Source organism: Morone saxatilis, unplaced genomic scaffold (assembly GCF_004916995.1).
Source record: "Morone saxatilis isolate NCDOM2014 unplaced genomic scaffold, NCSU_SB_2.0 Contig8, whole genome shotgun sequence".
In the NCBI taxonomy this organism is placed as follows: domain Eukaryota; kingdom Metazoa; phylum Chordata; class Actinopteri; family Moronidae; genus Morone; species Morone saxatilis.
Window position 1 is genome coordinate 19,971,420 of NW_023340257.1, and position 22,926 is coordinate 19,994,345.

Below are 22,926 nucleotides of genomic sequence, written 5' to 3' on the forward strand. Positions count from 1 at the left end.
AAAATATATAGACTGCTTTAGTTAAGTGTATCTAATAAACTGGCGACTGGGTTTACATTTATGGTGGACATGTACCTGTGTTACATCGTTGAAGTTGCCATGTCCTAGACAGCCGTTACTCCCACTTCCAAACGTCATGATAATGCCCCTGTCTGCAAATTGAAAATAAAAAGAAGGGATTAAAGACACTATTAGTTGATTAGTTGTGTGTGGGTGTATTCTTATGTGGACTAATAGAGTGCGTCTAATCCCTATCTAGGAAACGCTAATCTGCGTCACTACAGTGAAACGTGATGAAAAAGAGGCAACTGAGCTGAGAGGAAGGGTCTTTAATCCTGTGTTATCTGCTTTGCAATGCTGGACGGACTGACAACAGCCTCCTAAAGTGCACTGACTGACAGAGAACCACAGTTTGAGCTAAAGAGAAACGACTTCCAAACTGCTACGCAAGCATGCAGACATTTATTTTACAAGTGGATCCACACTATCTGATTAAGTCGGGGAAAAAGAGCTGACTGTACCCACACTTTCATATGTACATTGAAATGCTCATGAGGTGCAGTGTGTGAAGGCAGAAAACAGAGAATACACACTGATTTCCTTTAGCAGAGCTCCCTACTAAGCTCACTGGGCACAGATGTGATGCCTCCAAAGGTTATACAAAGCAGAACGGCCCACCAACCTGTCATGCAGGTGGTAAAAAGATCGCCACAGGACACAGACTTGATGGTGACTCCAGACTGACCCTCAAGGAAACGTGAAATGAACTGAGGCTGCATCTGCTCCACCACACCGGGCAGACTGGCCTCACCTGATCCCACTGATGGAGCCTGTGACAATAAATTATCATGAGTCTTAATGGGGGAAAAAAGAGTGAGAATGTGACTCTTTCCTGGAAAACATAAGCAACAAAAATGTTAATGTAAAATTCCACCCTATGATACACTATTAGGGACCAACAGTGTGTGATGTTCAATGCCCTCCAGCAGTTACTTTATTATTAAGTACCCATACTCCCCGGACAGCCTCATTTAACTTTACATCCTCTACAACTGCTGCTTTGGTAAATTGGTTGTGACCATTTGCACTGAGACAACTGCTGGTGTAGAATTTGCAATCTCTGCCTTTTCAATACTGTATCTTCCCCTTTAATGTGGTCTTTGAGTTTACTAAGACGCTCTCTGAGGGGCAAACCAGAATTCTTTCAATAATTAACATTTTTGATACTGTATTTGTTATCTGTGAGGCTAAGCAAAATACATCATTGTGCATCAACAACTTGACCCAGGAGTGCAGAGTAGACCACAGCTGTTCCCTGATAGTGGGTCAGTGTTACAGGGAGGATTTTCCTTTAGAATGCATTACTACTAAACTTTATTGTTCCTGCGAGGACATTTGTCTTGGGCACACTGCTACAATCTGTTGCTTCACATAAAAAACATCACAAAGCTATCACAAAACCAACATTTTAGAACATGAAAGAGACAGGGAGGCATATAAGCAGCTAGTGTTTTTTTTTTTCAGTCAAAAAATAGGGTTTAGACAAACCTCCCATGTAATCAGACGGCCTGACTTAGTCACCCCCATCCTCTGAGTGCGGCCCAGAGACACCTGAAGCACCTCAGTGTTGAGCATCGGCAGGCGGAGAGGAGCTGAGATTCCACTTCCCCACGTATACACAGAGGACAGCGGGAGGGAATGCACCTTCCCTGATCCTAAACCAACTGATCCATCTGTTTGAGCCCAAGAAATACCCATCAAATTTCAAATTAATGTTCTGTGACCAACCTGGTACAGCTAGCTCTGTTGTCAAATAATGGTATTATGTGCCTGACCTCTAGACCTGTTGGTAGGAACTCTCCCTCCAGGTCTACCTTGAGAACCGGTTTGCACAGTAGACAGTGGTTTCTCAATCCTGGAAAAAGCCAGAGGAGGTGAGTTTTTACTCAAATATAGAAGAGGAAACAACTCATTACAAGTTAGTCATGCATTTAGGCATTACCTGCGCATTTTGACATTGCCTATATCCGTGTAGAGGTTAAGCAGGGGCCTGATGCATATGGGAAGAGCCATTATTTCATTGAGTTGAGGCCGTTTGGATGGATCCAGATTGAGCATGTTGAGGATGAGATGTCGGAGCTCGGGGCTGTACCGGTCTGAAATTGGAGCAAATGTCCCACTCATGATCTTAAGAACGAGGGCGGGTAGATTCTGAAAGCAAAATTAAAGAGTGTTATCGAGTAAAATGAAATAATGCATTATATATATGTGAAAATCCCCAACTCCCTCCCCCAAAACCCCTGCCAAAGGATTCAGATTTTCACATGGAATTGGCAGTGAAGACAGATTCGAGAGCAAGCAAAATTTATGTGAAATTTTGTGAATTATTGATTTGTGTTAAAATCAAAAGCCCCAGCAATCTGCTTTAGAATTAAACATGAGATAGCCTGGTGTCTTCATATCAAATATTCTGAGAAATTGTAAGAATCCATCTCCCATGGTGTACATAGCGTAGCTCTGATGGTTGTTATGTTTCATTGCCTTTGTGCACAGCCATTTTCTGCATTACATATTGAATTAAAGTGATACTAGTTCAAAAGTTAACACAAAAAAATATTATTTAAATCACTACATCCAAGTAAGCGAGGGATTTTTGTAAAGAAAATGTTTTATGTACAGCTGCCTCGAAGGCCCTCTTAAGGCTGGCCAGTTCATAGAGCACACAGCCCAGAGCCCAGATGTCACTCTTCTGGTTATACGGCTTTCCCTCACACAGCTCTGGGGAGATGTAGCATGGGGTCCCGACCACCTGCAGAGTGAAAAAAAGAGGAAGCATTGATTTGATAGATGATTATAATACTGTATGTCGAAGTAACCAGAAGCAAATCAACTCACAGTGTAAGCTTTGCTCTTGCTGACAAGGATTTTGGAGATGCCAAAATCACCAATTTTAACAATCATCTGGTGTTTGTCAAGAAGAATATTCTGTGTCTTAAGATCTCTGTGTAAAATAAGTTTGTTGTGGACGTGGTACAGGGCGAGTAGGATCTGTACAAAGAAGTGAAGGATGGTGTCCTCGTCCAGCAGAGAGTTACAGCGCTTCTGTATGTAATCAGCCAGGGTTCCACCTACATGAAGAAAACAATAGAGATGAGTCATGTTCAATAAAAACGCAATATCTTAGAAATCCATTAAGTTAGTGGGTTGAGTAAATAGCAGTGAGATGATTATATCAAAGCCAATAAGTAATGGATTTAACAGACTTTAAGTTCAGTGCTCTTGTTGCACAAGTGAAACGTTAATGTCAACAAAAAAGAATCATGTAGTGAAATATTATTCAATATTTTTTTACTTGGGCGCCCTGGTAGCTCCCCTGGTGGAACAACCTGCGGCCCTTTGCTGCGTGTCATCCCCTCTCTCTCTACCCCCTTTCCTGTCACAAGCTTTTATGAATCAAAGGCAATAAAAGTCCCAAAAACTGTATAAAAAAATCCCAAACTAATAAGTGATTCCTGCTTAACTTAAACTGAAACAAAACTCTACGTCCTCCTTCAATGATTTGCCTCAATCTCAGGAAACAGGATCATATCAAACTATTTCACCAAAGCCAGGAATGTGACATAAAATGGTATTTAGTATAGTTTAATTTGGTTTAAATTAGATTCTGAGGCAATAAAGAGGACATTAGACAACATAAATGTAAAGGATGACACAATAAACACCCAAACTAAAGCCCTAAATGCATTTTGAAGTACACCTGTGCACCAACAGCATTAGAGGCGCATCACTTCTGGTGCCTGTTTCAGTGCGTTTAAGCCTTTAAAACCTAAAACAAACTTACAATTGTAGGGTGGCGACACTTCAATGATTAAAACGAAGCAATGAGAATAAAACACACCGAGCGATGAAAGGTAGTTGTAAGTTTAGATATGGGATACCTTTGTATTTCTCTTTTATAGACCAAATAAATGTCAGTATATCAGTCTTATGGGTTAGGGTTATTTCAGAGTGAATAATAGCTCTTGGTCTTGCAGCAGAGTTTTGAATCAATCTACCTTTCTTACATTAGACCTTGAATATTGCACTTACCGGATCACATTGTCCCTCAAAACACCACCACACTTACTGGTATTAGATGTTCTCATTTGGGCTGACATGGGAACGAGAAAAAGGTATGGAGCCCTGCAGCACTCAGCCATGGGAAGAGTGAACCAAACAATGAACAAAAGGGGGTCGTGTAATAAGATATTACAGTAAGCTCACCTGGTGCGTACTCCATAGCTATCATGAGAGCCTTGTCTTCCAGGAAGTTCTCGTAGTACTCTATAATATTTGGATGGTTGAGCAGTTTCAGGACCTGACACTCGTTCTGAGCTGCCAGGCGTTCGTCTCGTGACATCTGCTCCACTGGGATTTCCTTCAGGATGACGAAGGCCCCGTCGCTGCGCCTGCGGCACAAGTGAACGATCCTGGCGGCGGAGGAAAATGAAGAAAAGTCAGATTTATGTTTTGTCCCATGAACAATATGGCAGGGTGATCTGGTGAGCTGTTACTGGCATTTTGTGTCATTTGAGGAAAGAAGATATGCCAAAAAAAGTTGTATGACAGTGAGTCAGTGGTGTAAAATGTCCTTTATTTATGTATATATATTGATTTTCAAAAACAATCCCTACACATTCAGCACAGACAAAGACGTACAAAAACACAGATTAACATTTGCTGCTTGTTACAGTAAGTTAATAACGCTCTTAGACACGTTCCTGTCATGTCATTAAACCCCATAAACTATGTTATGAGTGTAACAAAACATTTTAATCCACAGAGTAACTTTGAAATGTTTATGCTTTAGAAAGAAACCCTAAAATGACTGAATGAAATAAATGAAATTACAGTATATTTATGTACAGGTACCACTTTTAAAATGTACACTTTCTTTACGGGGGTTTCACAAGGCCTTCTTGATTTTAAGGGCTGTAAGAAAACTTAAAAAAGTTATATTTTACTTCTGTGAAGAAATGTAAAGTCAAATAAAGTTAATTGTCTAATACAACAATGACCGGGAGGAGAAAACACTGGATTTGTCAAAGAAGAAGCCTATTAAGTTTGTTAAAAATGATGAAGAAAGTTCATAAAACAGACAGAGAACTGTATAATAATAATCTGCTCAAAATGCATCCAGATAACTGGTTTTACACAAACATCCTGTAATTACTGAGTTCACTGTTTGGCTTCATTGTGGGTCGACAGTTTAGTAAATGATATGAAAAAGGTTGGGGAACCACTGCAAAACAGGAGGGAGTGAATATAAACTACAGTGTAAGTAAGTTATATTATAAGTTAGGGATTTTACATCTCTGCTGAATATTTCGCTAATTTCTTAATAGTTTTAAATAAACTGTAAAACGAGCAGTCTGCTAAACTTTATGAGAGCTAAATCCAGCTCCAGCCCGGGTTATTGTATTGTATTTTTGCAGACATTATTCAACAACTTTCTCTCTTTAAATAACAAACTAATGTTATCTTATAACTAGCCTAGCTTTGAACACACACAAAAAAACACAAACTGTAGTTGACAAAAGTTTGTTCGGAGATTAACGTTAAGAAAACACAGATTTATCACACAACCAGCATTAATGTGCTTTTTAAACAAACTTTTTTCTTTCTGTTCAATACGTCTTCACATTTTGGGGTGAAAACCGAGGCCTCCCGGACTTTCAGCTTTCTAACTTCACGCTTTGACAACTCCGTGTTTTCTGATATACATATATACAGCTTATATATGTAAAAAGTGCAGGTAAACTCCGAGTTTTTACCCGAAAGCTCCTCTTCCGACAACTTTGATTTTCTCATACTTCTCCATCGCTGCTCCCGAACGTTTCCGCCGTCTCCAGGCAACCCGTGGCCAGTACTACAGGAAGCGAGGAGGGACAAACAAAGCGAAACTGCCAGACTCAAAGAGCAGCTCACAGATGTTACTGTAATGACTAACTGTTGGAGATATATGTTTTTAAAATAAATGTTTTCAGGCACAGAGGAAGACATTAAGATACAACTATATATTTTGCTCTACTTTTCTCCCTGTTTAGTTCAGTTAGGTCATTTTATTATCCGAGATGGGAAACTTGATTTGCAGGCACAGGCAAAGTACAGACAAAACCAAAACAAAAAACACATTATTATTATTCCTGTACATACAACATTCAGTAAATCCTAATAAAACAACAATGTGAAAATGTGCAAGATGCTTAAATAAAAAATAATTAAATTATATTAAATTGAGCAGGGATATTGCACACGCAACAAATTTGATTTTACGCCTCCCTGTGTGCTTTAATGAGAACAATGGTGTGGAGAGCAAATCCTAACCAGGTAGAAAATAATATACATATATATATTAATACTGTAGACCTAGCATAGGTTTTTAGTAGTAACATTACTGATGGTTCAGTTCTTCTCAGTAAGTCATGACAGTGGCAGTGAGCCAGCCTGTTACCCTGGAACCGAAGCAGCTAAAAGGATTGCAGCCATCATTCATTATTATTTACGGCTGTGCTATTACAGTCAAATTGTCAAAATATAAATAGTGGTTCTTCCTCCCCCTGCATTTTCCTCCCTCGGTTTTAATATCATGACCTGTTACGATAAATTTTTCTGGTAATATATTTACTCCTGTAATTGTTTACTTACCTTTACTTTGCATATTTCTAAAGTCACTATGTCTGAGTGGGCTCTTAAAATAAAATATATGTATATTAACCATCAGAAAGTGTACAGCCGTGCAGCCACAGTGGACACTGAAAAAGACAAAGAAAGCAGCTTAATTTAATTATTTTATGTAATTTCCACTTTTTCCACATACAGTATGAAGTCTGTCCTGCTAGTATTTGTAGTCCAACCAACATCATATCCTTTCTGAAAAGTACAAGTACATTTTATATGATTTTCTGTGTACTGACTTGAAAAGCCATCTACAGTGTTGTCTAACTATTGTGCCAGGAAACAAATTAAGTCAAGGGAAACTTAAATGGAGACAGTGAGAGAAACAGTGAGACAGATGTAATTAGTGTAGCGTCTTGAGCATGGACTTCACATGCTGTAGTCTTACATTCAGACGCCTGATGATTATAAAGCGCCTTCCCCTTGTCTGAGATAAGCAGGAAGGAGGCTGTATGAGCACTGTTTCCCCTTTCTGCCACGGTGGGGATAATAAATGCTTTGTGCTGTGACAAAGCCTGCTCTGTGTTGTGCTGAAGTACATACCTCCACTATTATCATCAGTCTGAAATAATGATATATCACCACAAACAGTGATCTTTGTGTAATTGAACCTTTTCTCTACAATTTGCAGTTTTTTAAATGAAGTTAGGTGGAGGGAAGATAGGCGAGTAGGTGGTTTAACAAACAATAGTTTGCTCTTTTCTCAGGGGTATAATATCTCAACAAAGGAGCACCTAAAGGAGCCATGCAGTATATATGCCACTCCTCAGACTAGCTTAGTGACATATTTGGCCTGTCTCCTGTCATCATTAGATCTGCCTCCAGATGTAACAGTCAGTGACCAGGAATGCTCTGTGTAGGATAGTGAAACTGATGCTAAACCCCAGGTATGAAACCGTGAATGAGGAGCCATTTATCTCTTGAGATTTTGCAAGGCATAACAGGAAGTTGTGGGTGAGGTTGCTTTCACCTGATTATCTTATCTTAGATAGACATGTTTCACACTGTTTCACACATTATAAGAGGTCATAGAACCAGGAAAAGCACAGGTACAAATAAATAATAATAAATAATTATAAAATGAATGAGGAGGATTGTTAATGCTATAACACCTGTGCTTTTCTACATCGTCTTTGCAAAGATTTCAGGCCACTGAAACTGATAAAGATAAAAAAAACTTTTATCCAATGGCTTTCTCATTGTTTTATTTTAATACACTAATTTATGTATGTGTGTATTTATATGTATATTTATATACATAGTTTGTGCGTGATTATTGGTATTTTATTATTTTTTCTTGCTTTTTAAACTTTGCACTGTTCACTTGATGTATCTTGTTGGATGTTTATTTTAGTAATCAATTACTATTAGATAAGTTCTACATACATTTTATAAAATATTATAAAATATTCTACTTATTTTTGATTATTACCGTTCTTGCTAGCACCTGTAACTGTTCACACAATTGAGGATCACAAACTGTATGTAAAAAATGAATCTAATAAATTCATTCATCTCAATAAAGTATTTTATCAAAGGACTCATGTGTAAGATTGTACACTGCTTGCGTCTCTGTTTGACAGCCTGGGAATGAGAACTGGCTGTGAAATATGCAGGACAAACTATGGTGGCCAAGAAACTTGCAAATGATGCTTAAGGCTCCACCTGGGCTACTACGTGGCAGTTCAACACGGCTGACTCCATGGAAGGCTACCCACGGCATGTGTAGATAAAACCAGCTTATTCTAAGGTAACGAAAACACAACAATTCCTATATGCAGGTAACTATACACTAATGAAAACATACCTATTAATATTATATTCTATTTCTGCCAATGGATCCGCCTAAATGTTACACACTGGACCTTTAATTTATACTTTTTTTAGAACTTACAATAGAAAATAGAAAGAAACTGAATCTTCCGCTGACCAAAACGGGACCTATTTTTGTTTGGCTATTTATGATGCATTCTCTGGAAATCAATTAACCCAGAGATTTTCTCTCTATCGGCTGCTCGCAGAGTCTCCACAGTGGCTGTTTCTCAACAGCCCTAAGAGGAAAGAAAAAAAACACCCAAAGATCAATATGGTTCAGTGCTGAGCCAGGCACAAAGATTCTCACATGATACTGGGGGACCTTCTGGCCTGGATGCAACAACAACAACAGCAGCAGCAGCCACTACAGTATGAAACCTTTTGCATCTTCTAAAAGAAATCATGAGCTGTTTTTTTTGTTTTTTGGAAACATGAAGCTGTGAGGAACTAGAGGTTCCTATGATAAAACTATGAGAGCAAACGCCTCTCATTCTCTCACACAAGAACAAAATAACCACAGTGAGGCAACTGGGAAACACAAGAAATGGTATTAAGTTACAATTCTCTGTCTAACCGCAGGGTGTTCTGTTACAGAGAGCCCTGTACTCAATGGATGAAAGTAGATTAATTATATGGCTCATGTTTCATGCTTGAAGTTTCATACTTTGGTAAAAAGAGAAAGGAGCATTAGGCTTATTGACACTGATAACACATATTCAGTCCTCTCTTCTTCCTCTTCTTTTTTTCTCTCTCTCTCTCACACACCAACACTCATGTAATTAACACCATTTGCAATTATTACTGTAAGAGCGGTGCAACTTGACATGAAAAGAAATGCAGCTTTAATTAATCACGGGGAATTTTCTAGCACGTCTCAACAATCACTACACCAGAGAGGTGGGTCTTCCTGGAGGTTTTCAGGAAAGAGACGCCCCCATATGGTTTGTTGGAGAACTGAAAACCACTGAGCTGAAAAACAGAATCTGTCTGTGTGAGATGTTTGTTCTTCACTTGAGGTTTTGCTGCCATCTCGTGGTGTCTTTTCAAAACTGTAGCCTATACTCATCCTGATTGTAGGGGGCAGACTCGAGCTCTGATAACTGTTTCTTTATTTGCCTTTATTTGATAAGATAAGATATATTTTATTGATCCACACTAGGGAAAAACCCTTGCTACAGCAGCTCCAGATACAACACAACAGATGGGAAAATACACATTAAATAAAAAAAAAAACAATTGAATAATACAAGATAGTATTATGTTCACTTTATACAGCTTTTTATCTAAAGATGTGATTGGTATGGGACATTTAACAGGTCACAGCAATGTTCCATATCAATCACTCAATCAATCACAATTGATTTGCCTTTATTTGATAGTTTATTTGATAGTCGAGGAAACAGGAAATAAAGGGAGAGAGGGATCTGGGTGACATGCAATAAAGATCCCTGGCCAGAATCTGCATCACTGAAGAGATCATTTTAACTCTGCTGTATAAGGACACTGTCCGTTTTGATTTAAGGAAAGTATTTTAATGTTCTGTAAATGTATTTTTGTTATAGTGCGTGCAGTCCATTAGTAAATATGGAACAGATGTGAGAAATCAACATATGAGTCAAAGACATTCAATTTCAAACAAAATAAAACAAACATGCATAAATAAAGAATTAAAAGAAGGAACAGGAAAATAAACAAGGAATAAAAATAATTTACAGATCAACGAAAACTAAACTGAAAACTAAAACTAGGTGTGACAAAACATTTTAGTTAACTGAAATAAAAATAAAAAGCTAACTAACACTAATTGTGTACTTGCAAAACTATCTGTGTTAGTTTTAGTCTTTGTCAACTCAGTAAGCATAAAACTGGGATTTATACATGACTGTGAATCAATTACCTTCACACAATGTTGTGTTTGTATTGTAACCGATAAGATTAAAGGAATACATCAGTTATGAATTAACTGAAGAAAATGTTATGCAGGTAAAAAATAAAAAGTAAACTCCTGGTGTGTGGGTTTATATTTCACAGCTGTGGTGCAGGTGAAGGGTCTTAGCTGCTAAGTTTTGCTCAGCTCACTTCCTTTTCCCCCACCGGACAGCAGAGGGGCCGGCTGTGGGGAATGTGAGCCACGCTGTGTTTATGGAACGAGTTAGGACCAAGGAAGGAGGGTGTTACTGTTGGGCTGCCTGTTTAACATACCAGACTTATATTGTTTTGCTCCAAACATAACAAAGATGGGTATGGTTATATTATCAATCTATATTTACAGTAACAGCGCTTCTTGCTGACCTCGCCACCAGTTGACCTACATAAAAATCTAATTCTGTATTTGATCATCTAATGTGTTAAATGTATTTAATGCTATGAATGGTGTGAGTCAAAGTGAACTTTTATATCCCCTTGAGGGTGTGCACGTGGTCAAGTAAGTAAGACATGATTATAATAGGGAAAATAATTACAAACAAATTATAAATGGGATAAAGGCAAGAAACTGACTCAAGCCAGACAAAATAAAAGCACCAACTACTTTCTCAAGATCCCTCACTGTTTTTATTTAATTCAACTATTGTTCTCATCTAAAGAAAAACACCCTGGACACATACTTGTCAAATTAAAGGATCAGAAAGTCAGTTCAAATGTCTGACTACATTAATAGAATAACCTGGTTTAAAGGGGAAACACAGTCATGTATCATCAGCATAAACCCATGTGTGTGAAATATGTGGCCTAGTTGTGGTGTACATTTAGCCTTAGTGGTACACCACCTCCCAACTTCAGCAGTGAAATCTACCATGAAGAGAGGAAGCAGAACTAGAGAGTACTGTATTGTACAGATTTAACTTGTAAAATCAACTTGTGGACAACATGTTCAAACATCTTGTGTATAAAGCTTGAGGCTGTGATCTCAAGTTATCCAGGAGGACTACAGGTAATAATAAAGTAAAAAAACAACAGGTTAAATAAACATTTTATAAAGCTTAAAATAGTCTAAACGTTTTAACTGCTTTTTGTTTGTGCATTCAGATATAGAGGGAGTGATACAGATGAGTCCTGAACCATCCCTTAGTTATGCTGCTATAGGCCTAGACTATCGGGGGGATTTCCCATGATCCACCCTCCTCTCTTCCTCTCTCTCTTCTTTGCTGCATCTCGATTCATGGATCCCATTAATTGGAGTTCAGCTAATCACGTGCGCTGCCCCGGAGTTCTTTCTGCGGTCTCGCAGGACTTCTCATGCGATCCTGGTTGCTGAGCCTTCTCCTGCCATGGTCCTGCCTTGCACTACCCACTGCTAATATCAACTGATATTATGATTATTATCATTATTACTATTATTACTACAGATGATTAGTCATTTCTATAATCACTTGCTCATTGTCTCCCATCGTTGTTGGGTTCGTCGGTCGCGCATGAATCTTTCTTCATGTTCATGCATCATCAGTACACTATTAGTGGCTAGTTGTTGCCTACTGGTTGTTGCGCCTGTGGCACGCCTTTGGCTCTTGTCTCTGTCTCTGTTCTCTCTCTCTCTCTCTTTTCTGTCTTTCCGAGGTTTCTGCCTCTTAAATGGAAGTTTTTCTTTGCTGTCGCCACGTGCTTGCTCATGGTGGGAACTGTTGGGTCTCTGTTAATAATTTTATAAGGAGTTCGGTCTAGACCTGCTCTATTTGAAAAGTATCCGGAGATAACTAGCCTACTGTTATAAATTGGCGCTATACAAATAAAATTGAATTGAAATTGAATTCAAAGTGTTTGATATGGACAATGAGCTCTAAAAAGTTTGGGCTTTTTGCTTAAAAAAATAAGATTTATACATAGGCCTATAGAATTTGGTCAAAATAATAAGCAAATGAATCATCATCAATCATCAATCTGTATAATTCATCCACCACTAGCGCAACAGATGTCCCTGCTCCAAATACTGTGGACATCAGCTTATAGATCAGTAGTTATGTTATAGTCTTTTAGGCTAGTGACAAAAGAGACACATCCTGCGTTGGATATAATTGCTAGAGCTAGAATTGTTGTTATTATTAAATTAAATGCGTGACGCAGCGAGAAGGGGACTTTACGCACAGCGCGTTGCGTGCGCAGGCAGCCATTTACAGTGAAGCTATTTAACATTTCTATATGTATTTTTCGACATGCTTACCCAAAATCACTTCTCGGCACTGCAGCCATGCTCCGTGATTTTGTCCCTTGCGTAACTTGATCGCAGTCTGCCCCTCCTTGTTTCTGGTTAAAGGGAGCAGCAGCAGTCCGGCTCCCTCTCTCCACCACTCCCACCTTCATTCTGCACAGACGGGCGGGCAGAGAGCGGCGGCACATTGTAATATCGCAAGGCGCTGCGTAAAGGCAAACACCGTCGCACTGGAATGAGCTGCGACAGGGATCCCCTCCAAGACTTCCCCTCCAGGCTCGGCACGCTGGAAACGTGACAAGAAAAAGGCTCCAGCATCATTCGGACATCAGCTCTGCTTTCTAAAAAAACAAACAAACAAAAAACAAAAACAAACAACAGGATCAGCTCTCTCTGCAGACCCCTGCCCTGGAATACACTCCCATGACATAGGCCTACCGTGCATATCTGTCCATCACTAGGCCGAGGAGAGAGAAGCGCGAAAAAAGCCAAAAGAGGGGGAGAGGACGAAGGGAGGTAGAGAGTAAGAGCAAGCGCCCAGAAACAGAGGGAGAGCAGGGGTGGGGAGGATGGACGCCCTGCTTCCTGTGCTGAAGAGTCACCCAGGCCTGGCAGTACTGGTGTGCTCTCTGCTTTTCAGGGTGGTCCACCAGTTGCTGCAAAGGCTGCCTGTGCCCAAGGTGGTGAAGCAGAATGACCTCCACTCCTGGAAGTGGAGGAACCTCTCCGTCTCAATGGTGCATTCCCTGCTGACTGGGGCATGGGCCCTGACCTGGTAAGTCTCCTTCAAAACATCTGTCTGTCTATCCACAGTGGGACACCATTGTCTATTCACAGTCCACATGATGTGTTATGTGTGTGTGTGTGTGTGTGTGCAGCAGTGACAGCCTGTGGCAGCCAGGAGAAGAAGGGCATGTTCAGACAGGGCGAGGGACGGGGGAGACAATGGCATTTATAAGTGGGGAGGGAAATGCCACTGGGCAGTATGAGCCACACAAGGCTGTTTTTGCCATTTGTTTGGACTGGCGTTCGAACATGTGTAAAGAAACAAATCTTTTCTAGCTTACTTTCAGAGAACAGATATATGGTATCAACTGGAAAAACCTGCTGGCTAACTGATTCTTGTGAAAGCATCATGGGAAACTATTTTTTGGGGCGGGGACCTATGCTTGTGACTCATCTTTTAATGTTAACAAGGTGGGACTAAATTCTGTGAGCTGTCTGTACTCTCATGTTACTATTGCTGCATTTAATGTGTGACATTGTGAATTAGTAGCGATTGAGGGGTGAAAGAAGCTCGTTTTCACATTCAGAAGTTCAAAGTTTTTGTGTACTCAAAGGTGTGCCAAAGCAACATGTTAAACAGTACACTACTTCACATGTCACAGAAAGACTATAGGCCATTTATTAACAATAATTCTGTCATGGTATGTTTATACAAGGAGGGGACACAGAAACTTTGGCTGTTTGAGGTGTGCCCCTTTTACCTCACAGCAGCAGGAACTCACACAGAAAAAGTCTATTTTTAGAGAAAAAGATTCCAGAAAAAATACTTTTTCTTAGATATATGGACACAGGTACAAACTAAATAGTAAATAGTATTAAAATTATCAATTTCTGAAGAGATATCTTTGGTCAGGGGGTTAAAAAAAAGCCCAAACACCTGATATTAATGTCTCTGCTTAGTCAGGCTTTTTTCTCCAGGAGTGAGCGCATGTATGTCTGAGTGAGCCGAATACAGACCCATCTATCCATAACATGTATCCCTCTCCAGTGTGGTGGTTTGGCCTGAGACGTTGAAAAACATCCACTCTTACCACACCCCTCTGTCCTACCTGCTCGTCTGCGTCTCAACAGGTCAGTAAACGTATTGTGGAAAAGAATGACAACTGCAAAGATGTCAAATACAGAATGCATTTTTGTTTTTTTTGGTACACATAGAAATTTGCATGTATATAGTTGATCTGTAGTCTAAAGATCTACTTGTTCGCAGTGTTCAATGTAAGGTGCAAAAAAGAATTACTTTAATTATCAGTCAATATGCAGATTATTTTCTTGGTCACTGGTTTTGTCACTAAAATATCAGAAAACAGTAAAAAGTACAATTTCCCAAAGAACAAAGTAGTGTCTTCATATGTCATTTTGTTTAACTAACAGCCCAAAACTCAAAGATATATCATTTATGACAAAGAACAGGATCAAATCTTCACTTCTGAGGAGATAAAACCATTAATCGACCACTCTGATCTGGTTTAATGCATGAGAGGGAAATGCAGGAGAGGTGTCGATTGACAACATTTTCTTCTCTACACTTGAGCTGAACTGAACCCTGAAAGACAAGGTGTAAAACCTCAGAGAAAGAACAAGAGCCGCCTCTCTCACCTGATTCTCAGAACAGACAAAATGGGCGTTGTCTCTACATCACCATGGACACCAAAGATAATCCACTAAAGACTCGGTGGTCTGGTTGAGCTGTGCTGTCATGAGGTTGTTTCTTATGTGCATCTTTGTGTTACCATGAAGACACAAATCTGTGGAGATCTGCCATAACAACCGCAAACAGCTATTAGCTCCACTGAGGCCAACCCCCCCAGATACTGGAGGTCATGCTCTTTAAGACAGGGGCTGGTTGTGTAGCTGCAGCGTGCCAGTCATACGGAGGCACAGAAGGACTCTTAGTCACTTGAAAACCTCCAGCTAAATGAGGCCTACACAGTTTAATAGCCGTGGTCATGTTGTGAATTGTTTAGCTGGCATTTTCTAAAAATAATGGAGAAGAGAGACATTTTACTCTGCTGTCAGATTAGTTAATGTCTCTTTATGACTGGCTGATTAACAACAAGTGACACAGGGGAAATCTTGCATTGTAATGTCACTAATAAGACACACGTGAAAACCCTCCTGTGAATTTAAAGCTGCTGTTAGTTTGGATAAAAACATTCTGTCATGTTGGGAACATGTTGAAGGAATAGTATCTAAGAGATTATTTCATCCACGTGTTGCCTCTAAAAGCTGGAATTCCTAATTTTCTATGCTTAACAACCTGTTATTATTCATGGTTGAATGAGGTGAAGCATTAAAACAGCCACAGTCACCCACTGTAGACAGATTTGTCTGGTTTATCGAGTCACACCTGTCTAGTTGAACCAGCGTGACTTTATATTGACTTCCTGGTTGGTTAATCACCTTTCACTACAATGAGGTGAATCTGCTCTTTGTCAGCTCTCTGGCATAAGGTTATGTATGCACATTTAATGCAAAGGGAAAAAGAAAATACTTTTCACAAGCAAAGCAAAATGTGTCACACGTGATATCAGAATCAGATTCATGAATATAAATAGTTTTATTCAAGTTTTACTAACCTAAACATTCCCCGTCTTCATGGGCTCACAGGACACTACTTACATTACTTACAAGAGAAAACAAAAGGAAAACAAAATATGTCAGATAAAAGCTTTAATGATCCAGTGTGTAGGATTTAGTGGCATCTGTAGTTGCAGATTGCAAAGAATGCATTTGTCACAAAACGCACAAAAAACTCAAATGACCATATCTAGAGCCAGTGTCAAGCTATACCACATATTGCTTGTAGGATGAGATTAAAGTTATCGCCCAGGGTGAGACTGGCTGGCTGAGGCATCCTGTGGGATAGAGGGAAAGTTAGGTAACCAGAGGACTTGTTTTTGTTAAATTCTCCAATTAGATGTATGCATGTAGTCGCCAGTTTGCGGCCGGTTGAGACACATGTGTTCTGGGTCTATGTTAAATATCCCCCACCTCGAGTAAACCTTCAGAATTAGGTTGGCAACTAGCAAAAACTCTTCTTCAAGTACGAATGATTCATCTTCTTCCGTAAAAGAAGACTTACTCCCTCTGTAGATAAAAATGGCTCATTAAGGTCACAAAAACATAATGATTTTACACGAATAAAAACCTATTCATATTATATTCAATATCTGCCAATATATCCTCCTAAATGTCACACACTGGACCTTTAAGACTTGCAAATAAAAAACATGTTTTTATTCTTAACCTCCACTTCTTGGACCGGCACCTTTTAAAGATTGTGACCCACGCACTGAATATCTATAGATTACCTTTCCCACCATTGTACCACCTGAATATGTATGTTTTAATAGCAGTTACTTGATGGCTTCACTGTCAGAACTAGACAATCCAATATACAAACAGACAAAACTGTTATTCTGCTGATTCACCCTACATGACATTTTCTCTCCCCTCTTAGGATACTTTGTGCAAGATGCAGGAGATATTATCCTGACAGGACATGCACGAGGATCATGGGAGTTCCTAGTCCATCACACACTGGTAAGGCGTGGCCACGTTTTCATTTTTAACTCTATCAAGGTTGTATTTCTGGTTCAGATAAGATATCGAGACTCAACATAAGAGAGTTAATGTTAAGGTGATCTTCACAGGTACAATGCTTTGCAAGTATGTAAAAGACAGAGAGAGGAAGACAAAGTGAGGTGTTACTATGAGAATAACTTAAACATAAAATGCTGCCAATTGGGTCGTGTCGTAAATGACCTGTGTTGTACATTAGGGCTTAAAGATTTGTTGTATATGCTGTTGTCGGTCTCTACTGACTACCGTTTAATTATTAATCAAGTATCCACTGAACAAACAAGTCCCGAGTGGGGAGAATAATTACAGGAAAATAATAGATCAGATCATTGTAACTCATGAGATTAACTGTTATCTTAAGTGCATCATGACTGTTTATCCCTGAAACACGTTAACTGTACCCTTTAAATAGCTTTATGGTTGAAAACATCACGTCAGACAGGATCATGTATAGTATATCGTTTATCAGCTGAAAAATATAGGTAGTTTAAATGAAGTAAAATGCATGTAGATCGATTTTGAGAGTTTCATTTGTAATGATAATAGAGCATACACATAAAGTTAATCATGACTGCTTTACAAACACATCATAGATATTTAGCTATTTAAATATTCTTCTTACATACAGTGGCATTTAGTTTCATACTGTATATTAGCCAAACTTGCAGTGACATAAAACTTCATTAACTCTTTATTATTTGGTCAAAGTCATGTTATTGTTGCATGCTAATCAAGTCAGGCCAAACCATTATTGGTAAGGATTAAAGCATAACAAAGCTTTTAGTCTGTATTTTTTACCTGGCAGCAGTTTGTTTTCTGCTAATGAGCTTTACACTCGTACAGAAGCACCTGAAACAGATTCAGTTTTATTCAGCTGTTTAAAAACCTTATCTATATATATATACAGCAACCTGTATTTCCAGAAACCCAGTTAGTCTGGATAACAGACCTCACTCTGAATGGATTTAATTGGAAATGTTTTTTGGCTGAAACTGTGGAGAGTGAAGTTTCTGGATTATCCAGAGTAACTGGAACATTCGCTGCGAGCACCATAAATTAAATTATTTTCAGCCCACATTGTCTGATTGATAAGTGAGTTAGTGAGGTTGATTTGATTGTTGATGAAGATGAAGCCGGGCTTTTTTCTGTTTTCAGAAGCAGACTCCAGACCCAATGACACTTTCTTTTTGATAGAAGTGTGATTTTAGATCAGAATATTCAGTTTATTGTGAAAGTGTAATTACAACCATTCAAAATAAATACATTTATGATAAAATACACAATAAAATAAAAATGTGTACTCTTAAAGGACCAATCCAAATATAGTATTCTTCATACTAACAAAAAGACATATTATACAAAAGGTTTCTGACTCTTAACTGACTTTCTGACCAGTGGAGCCAGAAAACATGACATAATTGTAGGAATTTGTTATTTGAACACTAAAATGTATGAAATGTACTTGCACTTTCAGACTGCACATACTTAACTGTGGATAAATTGTTTAAATTGCTTGCTTACTGATCTCACTTTGCTGAACAGTGGCCACAGAATGACCTCTGCTTTATGAGAGTTTCATGCCAAACTTTATTTGTGCAGCACTTTTATTAACAATGTCTGCCTCTTCCTCAGGTGATCTGGTGTTTCCTCTACGCCCTCTACACTCAGCTGTATGTAGCCGGCGCTGTAGTGGCTCTCTTCGTAGAGGTCAACAGTGTCACCCTGCATCTAAGGCTGTTGCTGAAGCTGGCGGGCGCTCAGTCCTCCTACATGTACTCCATCAACAAATTCACCAACCTCTTCACCTACGTGACGTTTCGTCTATGCACACAGTTCTACCTCACCTGGTACATTGTCCAAAACTACTCCTGGCTGGACCACGGTGGATACTTTCTCGCCTCTATGATAGTGATGAATATTATGATTCTGATTTATTTCTACCGCCTGCTCCGTGCTGACTTCTTCTCCTGGAGTAAAAAGAGCTCTGTTGGACAGAACAACAACTCCAGAAAGTTTCTCAGTGATTGACTGAGGAAGGTTTACGGGACTGCTTTATGTTTTTTTTCAGGATGGGAGTTTACACATTTTGTCTTTCTCAAACTGTAACTGACCCAATTCCTTGTGATGATGGGTTCCCTATGTTGTGTCTCATTGCCAAAGATCAAACCCCCCCAAAACAACTTTTGGTGGAACAAGTTGTAGCCTTGTTCAGGAGCTGCGTTCCAGACATGTTACAAAGTCTGAAATTTGGCTTTTTCACAGGGAAAAATACAATGCAACACATTTGGCTTTAATTGAAGCCAAAATTCTGTGTTAAACCCGATATTTCTCAAACCCTTAAATATGTTACCATTTTTAGCATTTACATTTTTAGTATCGTGTAACCTTAAAGGCATAGATCGACATTTGGGAAATACACTTGGCGAGTGTATATACAGTAAACATAAACCTACAGCTAGCAGCCTCTTAGCTTAGCTTAGCATTTTTTTAATGCTTTAGAGGAGCTGGTAGCTGGATTTTGATACCTTTGGACAGAACCAGGCTAAAAGTACAGACATAGAAGTGGTATCAGTCTTTTCATTTAACTCTCAGCAACAAAGCATATTTTCCAAAATGTGGAAGTATTGGCCTACTACTAATATCTGGAGACTATAGCCTACAGCCTGCAGACAATTAGCTTAGCTTAGCATTAAAGACTGTAAACCGGGGAAAACAGCTTAGCCACGCTCTGTCCAAAGGTAACAGAAATGCACCTTCAGTTTGTACAACTGTAGTGCTGCAAATATATTTTGAGCCAGGCTAGCTGTTTCCTCTTGTTTTTACAGTCTTTTTTGCTAAGATAAGCTAGCCGGCTGGCGTTTGTATCTTTAGTGTACAGATACAAGAGTGGAATCAATCTTCCCAATAAGCTTATTTCCCAAAAAATGTCTTTCGATTAGTCAAAAAACCCTGTGTGATAACATTTTAATTGTGACATTGCAGTTGCTAACAGTCTTTGCTAACAACCTAAACATATGTTGTCATATCTTAAACATCTGCGTGGGGAGCAGTGTTCTTATGTAGACCCCTCCCTGAGTGTATGAACAACTTTCCAGCTGGGATTTTCTGACTCTGGACCTCGAATTTTAGCAGCAACAGACTCACACTTTAATAGTTTGTGTACATGCTGTACAGTACGTCCTCTCTTTCCATCTCTATGATGCCATTCGTGGCTGAAGACACACTGAGCTGTGACTGAACTGGTACATAACACACAATGTTGTTAATTTAACTGTTAACACACAAGAACACAGGATAATTTATGGTTCATATGTGAAATCTTTTGGTATTTAACACAAGTGAGGCTGAAGCTGGATCTTCCTGCCATCTAACAGTCTGATACTTGAGCTCATCAGGAAGTGGGCCCACATGAGAAACCCTTCAAAATAAGAGCAGGCAGTAGCACAATCAGTACTGATGTTGCATCATGTGTAGTTAGGCTTAATGTGGAGTAATAATACAAGAGTATCCCCATTGTGTAGGCCTTTTTTTGCTTGTGTGTATTAGGATATTGAATGACAACCTTTAGATGAAGATGTGTTCCCTCTTCCTCCTCTTTCCTCAGAAATGGGCATATAGCATTTTGTAAATAATGTCCTGAAATGTGCATTCCTTTTTTGATATATTTCAAATAGTAATACAAGTAAACACCGTTTGATTTACCGTTGGACTTTAAATGCTTCCTAATCTTATCATGCCATGAATCATAAGTGCTGAGTGTCGTTGTGAAAAAAACAACTAATGATCAGTACATTTCACTTTCTATTCTACGCCAAGAAAGTCCAAACAGACATGGACAGGAGTTTAGATGTGTTTTACCTGTGCTTCAGTGCCTTTACCTCAGTGCCTTTTAAAAAAATAGCCTAACAACAAAGCACAGATATAAGGAAGCATAGATATAGTGCAGAATGATGTATGTATACTTTTGTAAAAGCTGGGCCAAATAGAGAGATTTTTGAGACAAACATTGTAAATTAATTTCACCATTTAACCACAATAGTGTGTCTTGTGCTAAAGTGACAACTGTTTTTTAGGAGCCCCGTATTTTGGATGGTTGAGTGATACCATGAATTAAAAGAGTATTTCAAATCACAGGGGTATTGGTGTATATTCTTTGTAATGTACTCTTCTGATGAGGGTTTGATGTCGTTTTTCTGTTTCTGTTTTATATTCATGTCGTCACTCACATTCACGCCTGAGACGTCAAACTACAGTCAGATAAAGCACTGTTAAGTGCAAATACAACAATGTAAAAATACTCCCTTCGCAAGACTTGCATTCAAAACCCTGCTCAAGTAAAATAGGTATTATGGCCAAAATATACTTAAAGTTTCAAAAATAAATGTACTCACTGCAGAAAAATGGCCCCTGTGTCTGATGTATGATAATATATGACATTATTAGATTGTTCATACTGAAGCATCAATGTAAAAGTAGCATTTAGACCAGTGACCCCCTCTAAAGGGTCACATGATATCTGGTGATCTGAGGATTTGTGTTAATTTTTTGGACTTTTCTGTAATCTTTATTTTGCTTTATTTGTGCAATGTTTTATCAATTAACCTCTTTGAGCTTTAAACATTTTTCAAATTAAAAAAAATTGGAGGAGTTTAGACGGAAATGTATCTTTGAGAAGTTTTTGAAAAACTTTAGTGTTTATGAGGTTGGAGCTGGTTTAAAGGATAGTAATGGACAAATGGTCTTTCTGTGTAAACAATATGTTTTAAAGTTCAACGAAAGGTAAAATTAGACTTAAACAACAAGGAAACACCGTTGAGGAAACATAAAGTACTAGAGTAGGCTACTCAGTTTCCACCACTACAGTGGTCACTGAATCTGAGTATTTTCATTTTATGCTCCTGTATACTTCTACTCAGAGGAAAATTTAGCAGTTTTCTATTTCATTACATTTATTTGACAGCTTTAGTTAATAATTACTTTAACTTAATTGATTAAATAATTAAGATTAAGACAGCAAATAGAGCCTAAATGATTAGTCAATTAATCAATTAGTCGATTAACAGAAAAATTATTGGCAACTATTTTAAAAATCTGCATTTTTCATGAAAAACTTCAAGGTTTCACAAATGTAAGAATTTAATCTTATTTTAAATTTAAATGAATGATTTTGAATTTTGTACTATTGGTTGGAAACAACCATTGTTTGGCAATTGATTAATAGCGAAAATAATCAGCAGATTAATCCATAATGAAAATAAAATAATCATTAGTGACAGTCCTTTGCAGTACCTCAACCAACTACAACAGTAAAATGAATAACAATAATTTAATGATATCATACAATAGTATATAACAGTCACAGGGTACATCTTTCTGCATTAAGTATACTTTAAATACATAAAGTAAATTTTTCTGATTATATTTACCCACTTTTAGTTTTTAGTAGGTAACACTTTTAATGCAGGACTTTTCTAAAGTGTCGTATTAGTACTTTGACTTCCGGTCGGAGTTCTTCCTCCACTAGATGAATTGTGTTTATAACCAGGCAGAGGTCAGTCAGAAGAGGCTTAGAGCGCCCTCTAGAGTCGGTTTATTTAATGGACGCACGGGGGAAAAGTATTACACAAAACTTAAAGTATTTTTTCCTTTTTTCTTCCTTTGTTGCAGAAACAAGGACACGTTATGGAAAAGTATGAAAGATCTTATATAACAGTAAGTTTATGAAGCTATGTAGAAGAAAAAGCTTATTTTTACAGACGATTTTACTGATATTTTCCAAATGACCTGTGAGTTACTCTTATTATTATTACATTACAAACGAAATAAGCAGATAAAAAGGCGTATCAGAGATTTATAAATAAGTATAAATAAATAAATAAATA

General features: G+C 38.4%; 2 protein-coding genes across 2 annotated transcripts in view; one reads left to right on the top strand and one right to left on the bottom strand.

Annotated features, from left to right (window-relative positions):
* Nucleotides 1–12,822, bottom strand: part of nek8 (NIMA-related kinase 8) — a 20,891-nt gene extending 8,069 nt beyond the window's left edge. The window contains exons 1-10 of the mRNA XM_035679989.1: nt 12,689–12,822; nt 5,814–6,794; nt 4,264–4,469; nt 2,896–3,128; nt 2,678–2,809; nt 2,003–2,211; nt 1,836–1,915; nt 1,549–1,733; nt 683–830; nt 76–152 (exon numbers count right to left, since the gene is read on the bottom strand). Of these exons, the coding sequence (XP_035535882.1) occupies nt 76–152; nt 683–830; nt 1,549–1,733; nt 1,836–1,915; nt 2,003–2,211; nt 2,678–2,809; nt 2,896–3,128; nt 4,264–4,469; nt 5,814–5,860 (1,317 nt within the window). The 5' untranslated portion in view covers nt 5,861–6,794; nt 12,689–12,822. The remainder of the gene's footprint in view (nt 1–75; nt 153–682; nt 831–1,548; nt 1,734–1,835; nt 1,916–2,002; nt 2,212–2,677; nt 2,810–2,895; nt 3,129–4,263; nt 4,470–5,813; nt 6,795–12,688) is intronic.
* A 385-nt stretch (nt 12,823–13,207) lies between these two features.
* Nucleotides 13,208–21,666, top strand: tlcd1 (TLC domain containing 1). The gene is made up of 4 exons (XM_035679990.1): nt 13,208–13,451; nt 14,451–14,533; nt 16,923–17,005; nt 18,677–21,666. Exons 1-4 carry the CDS (start codon nt 13,246–13,248, stop codon nt 19,070–19,072), a joined length of 768 nt encoding a protein of 255 aa, XP_035535883.1. The 5' UTR covers nt 13,208–13,245; the 3' UTR covers nt 19,073–21,666.
* Nucleotides 21,667–22,926: the final 1,260 nt, after the last annotated feature.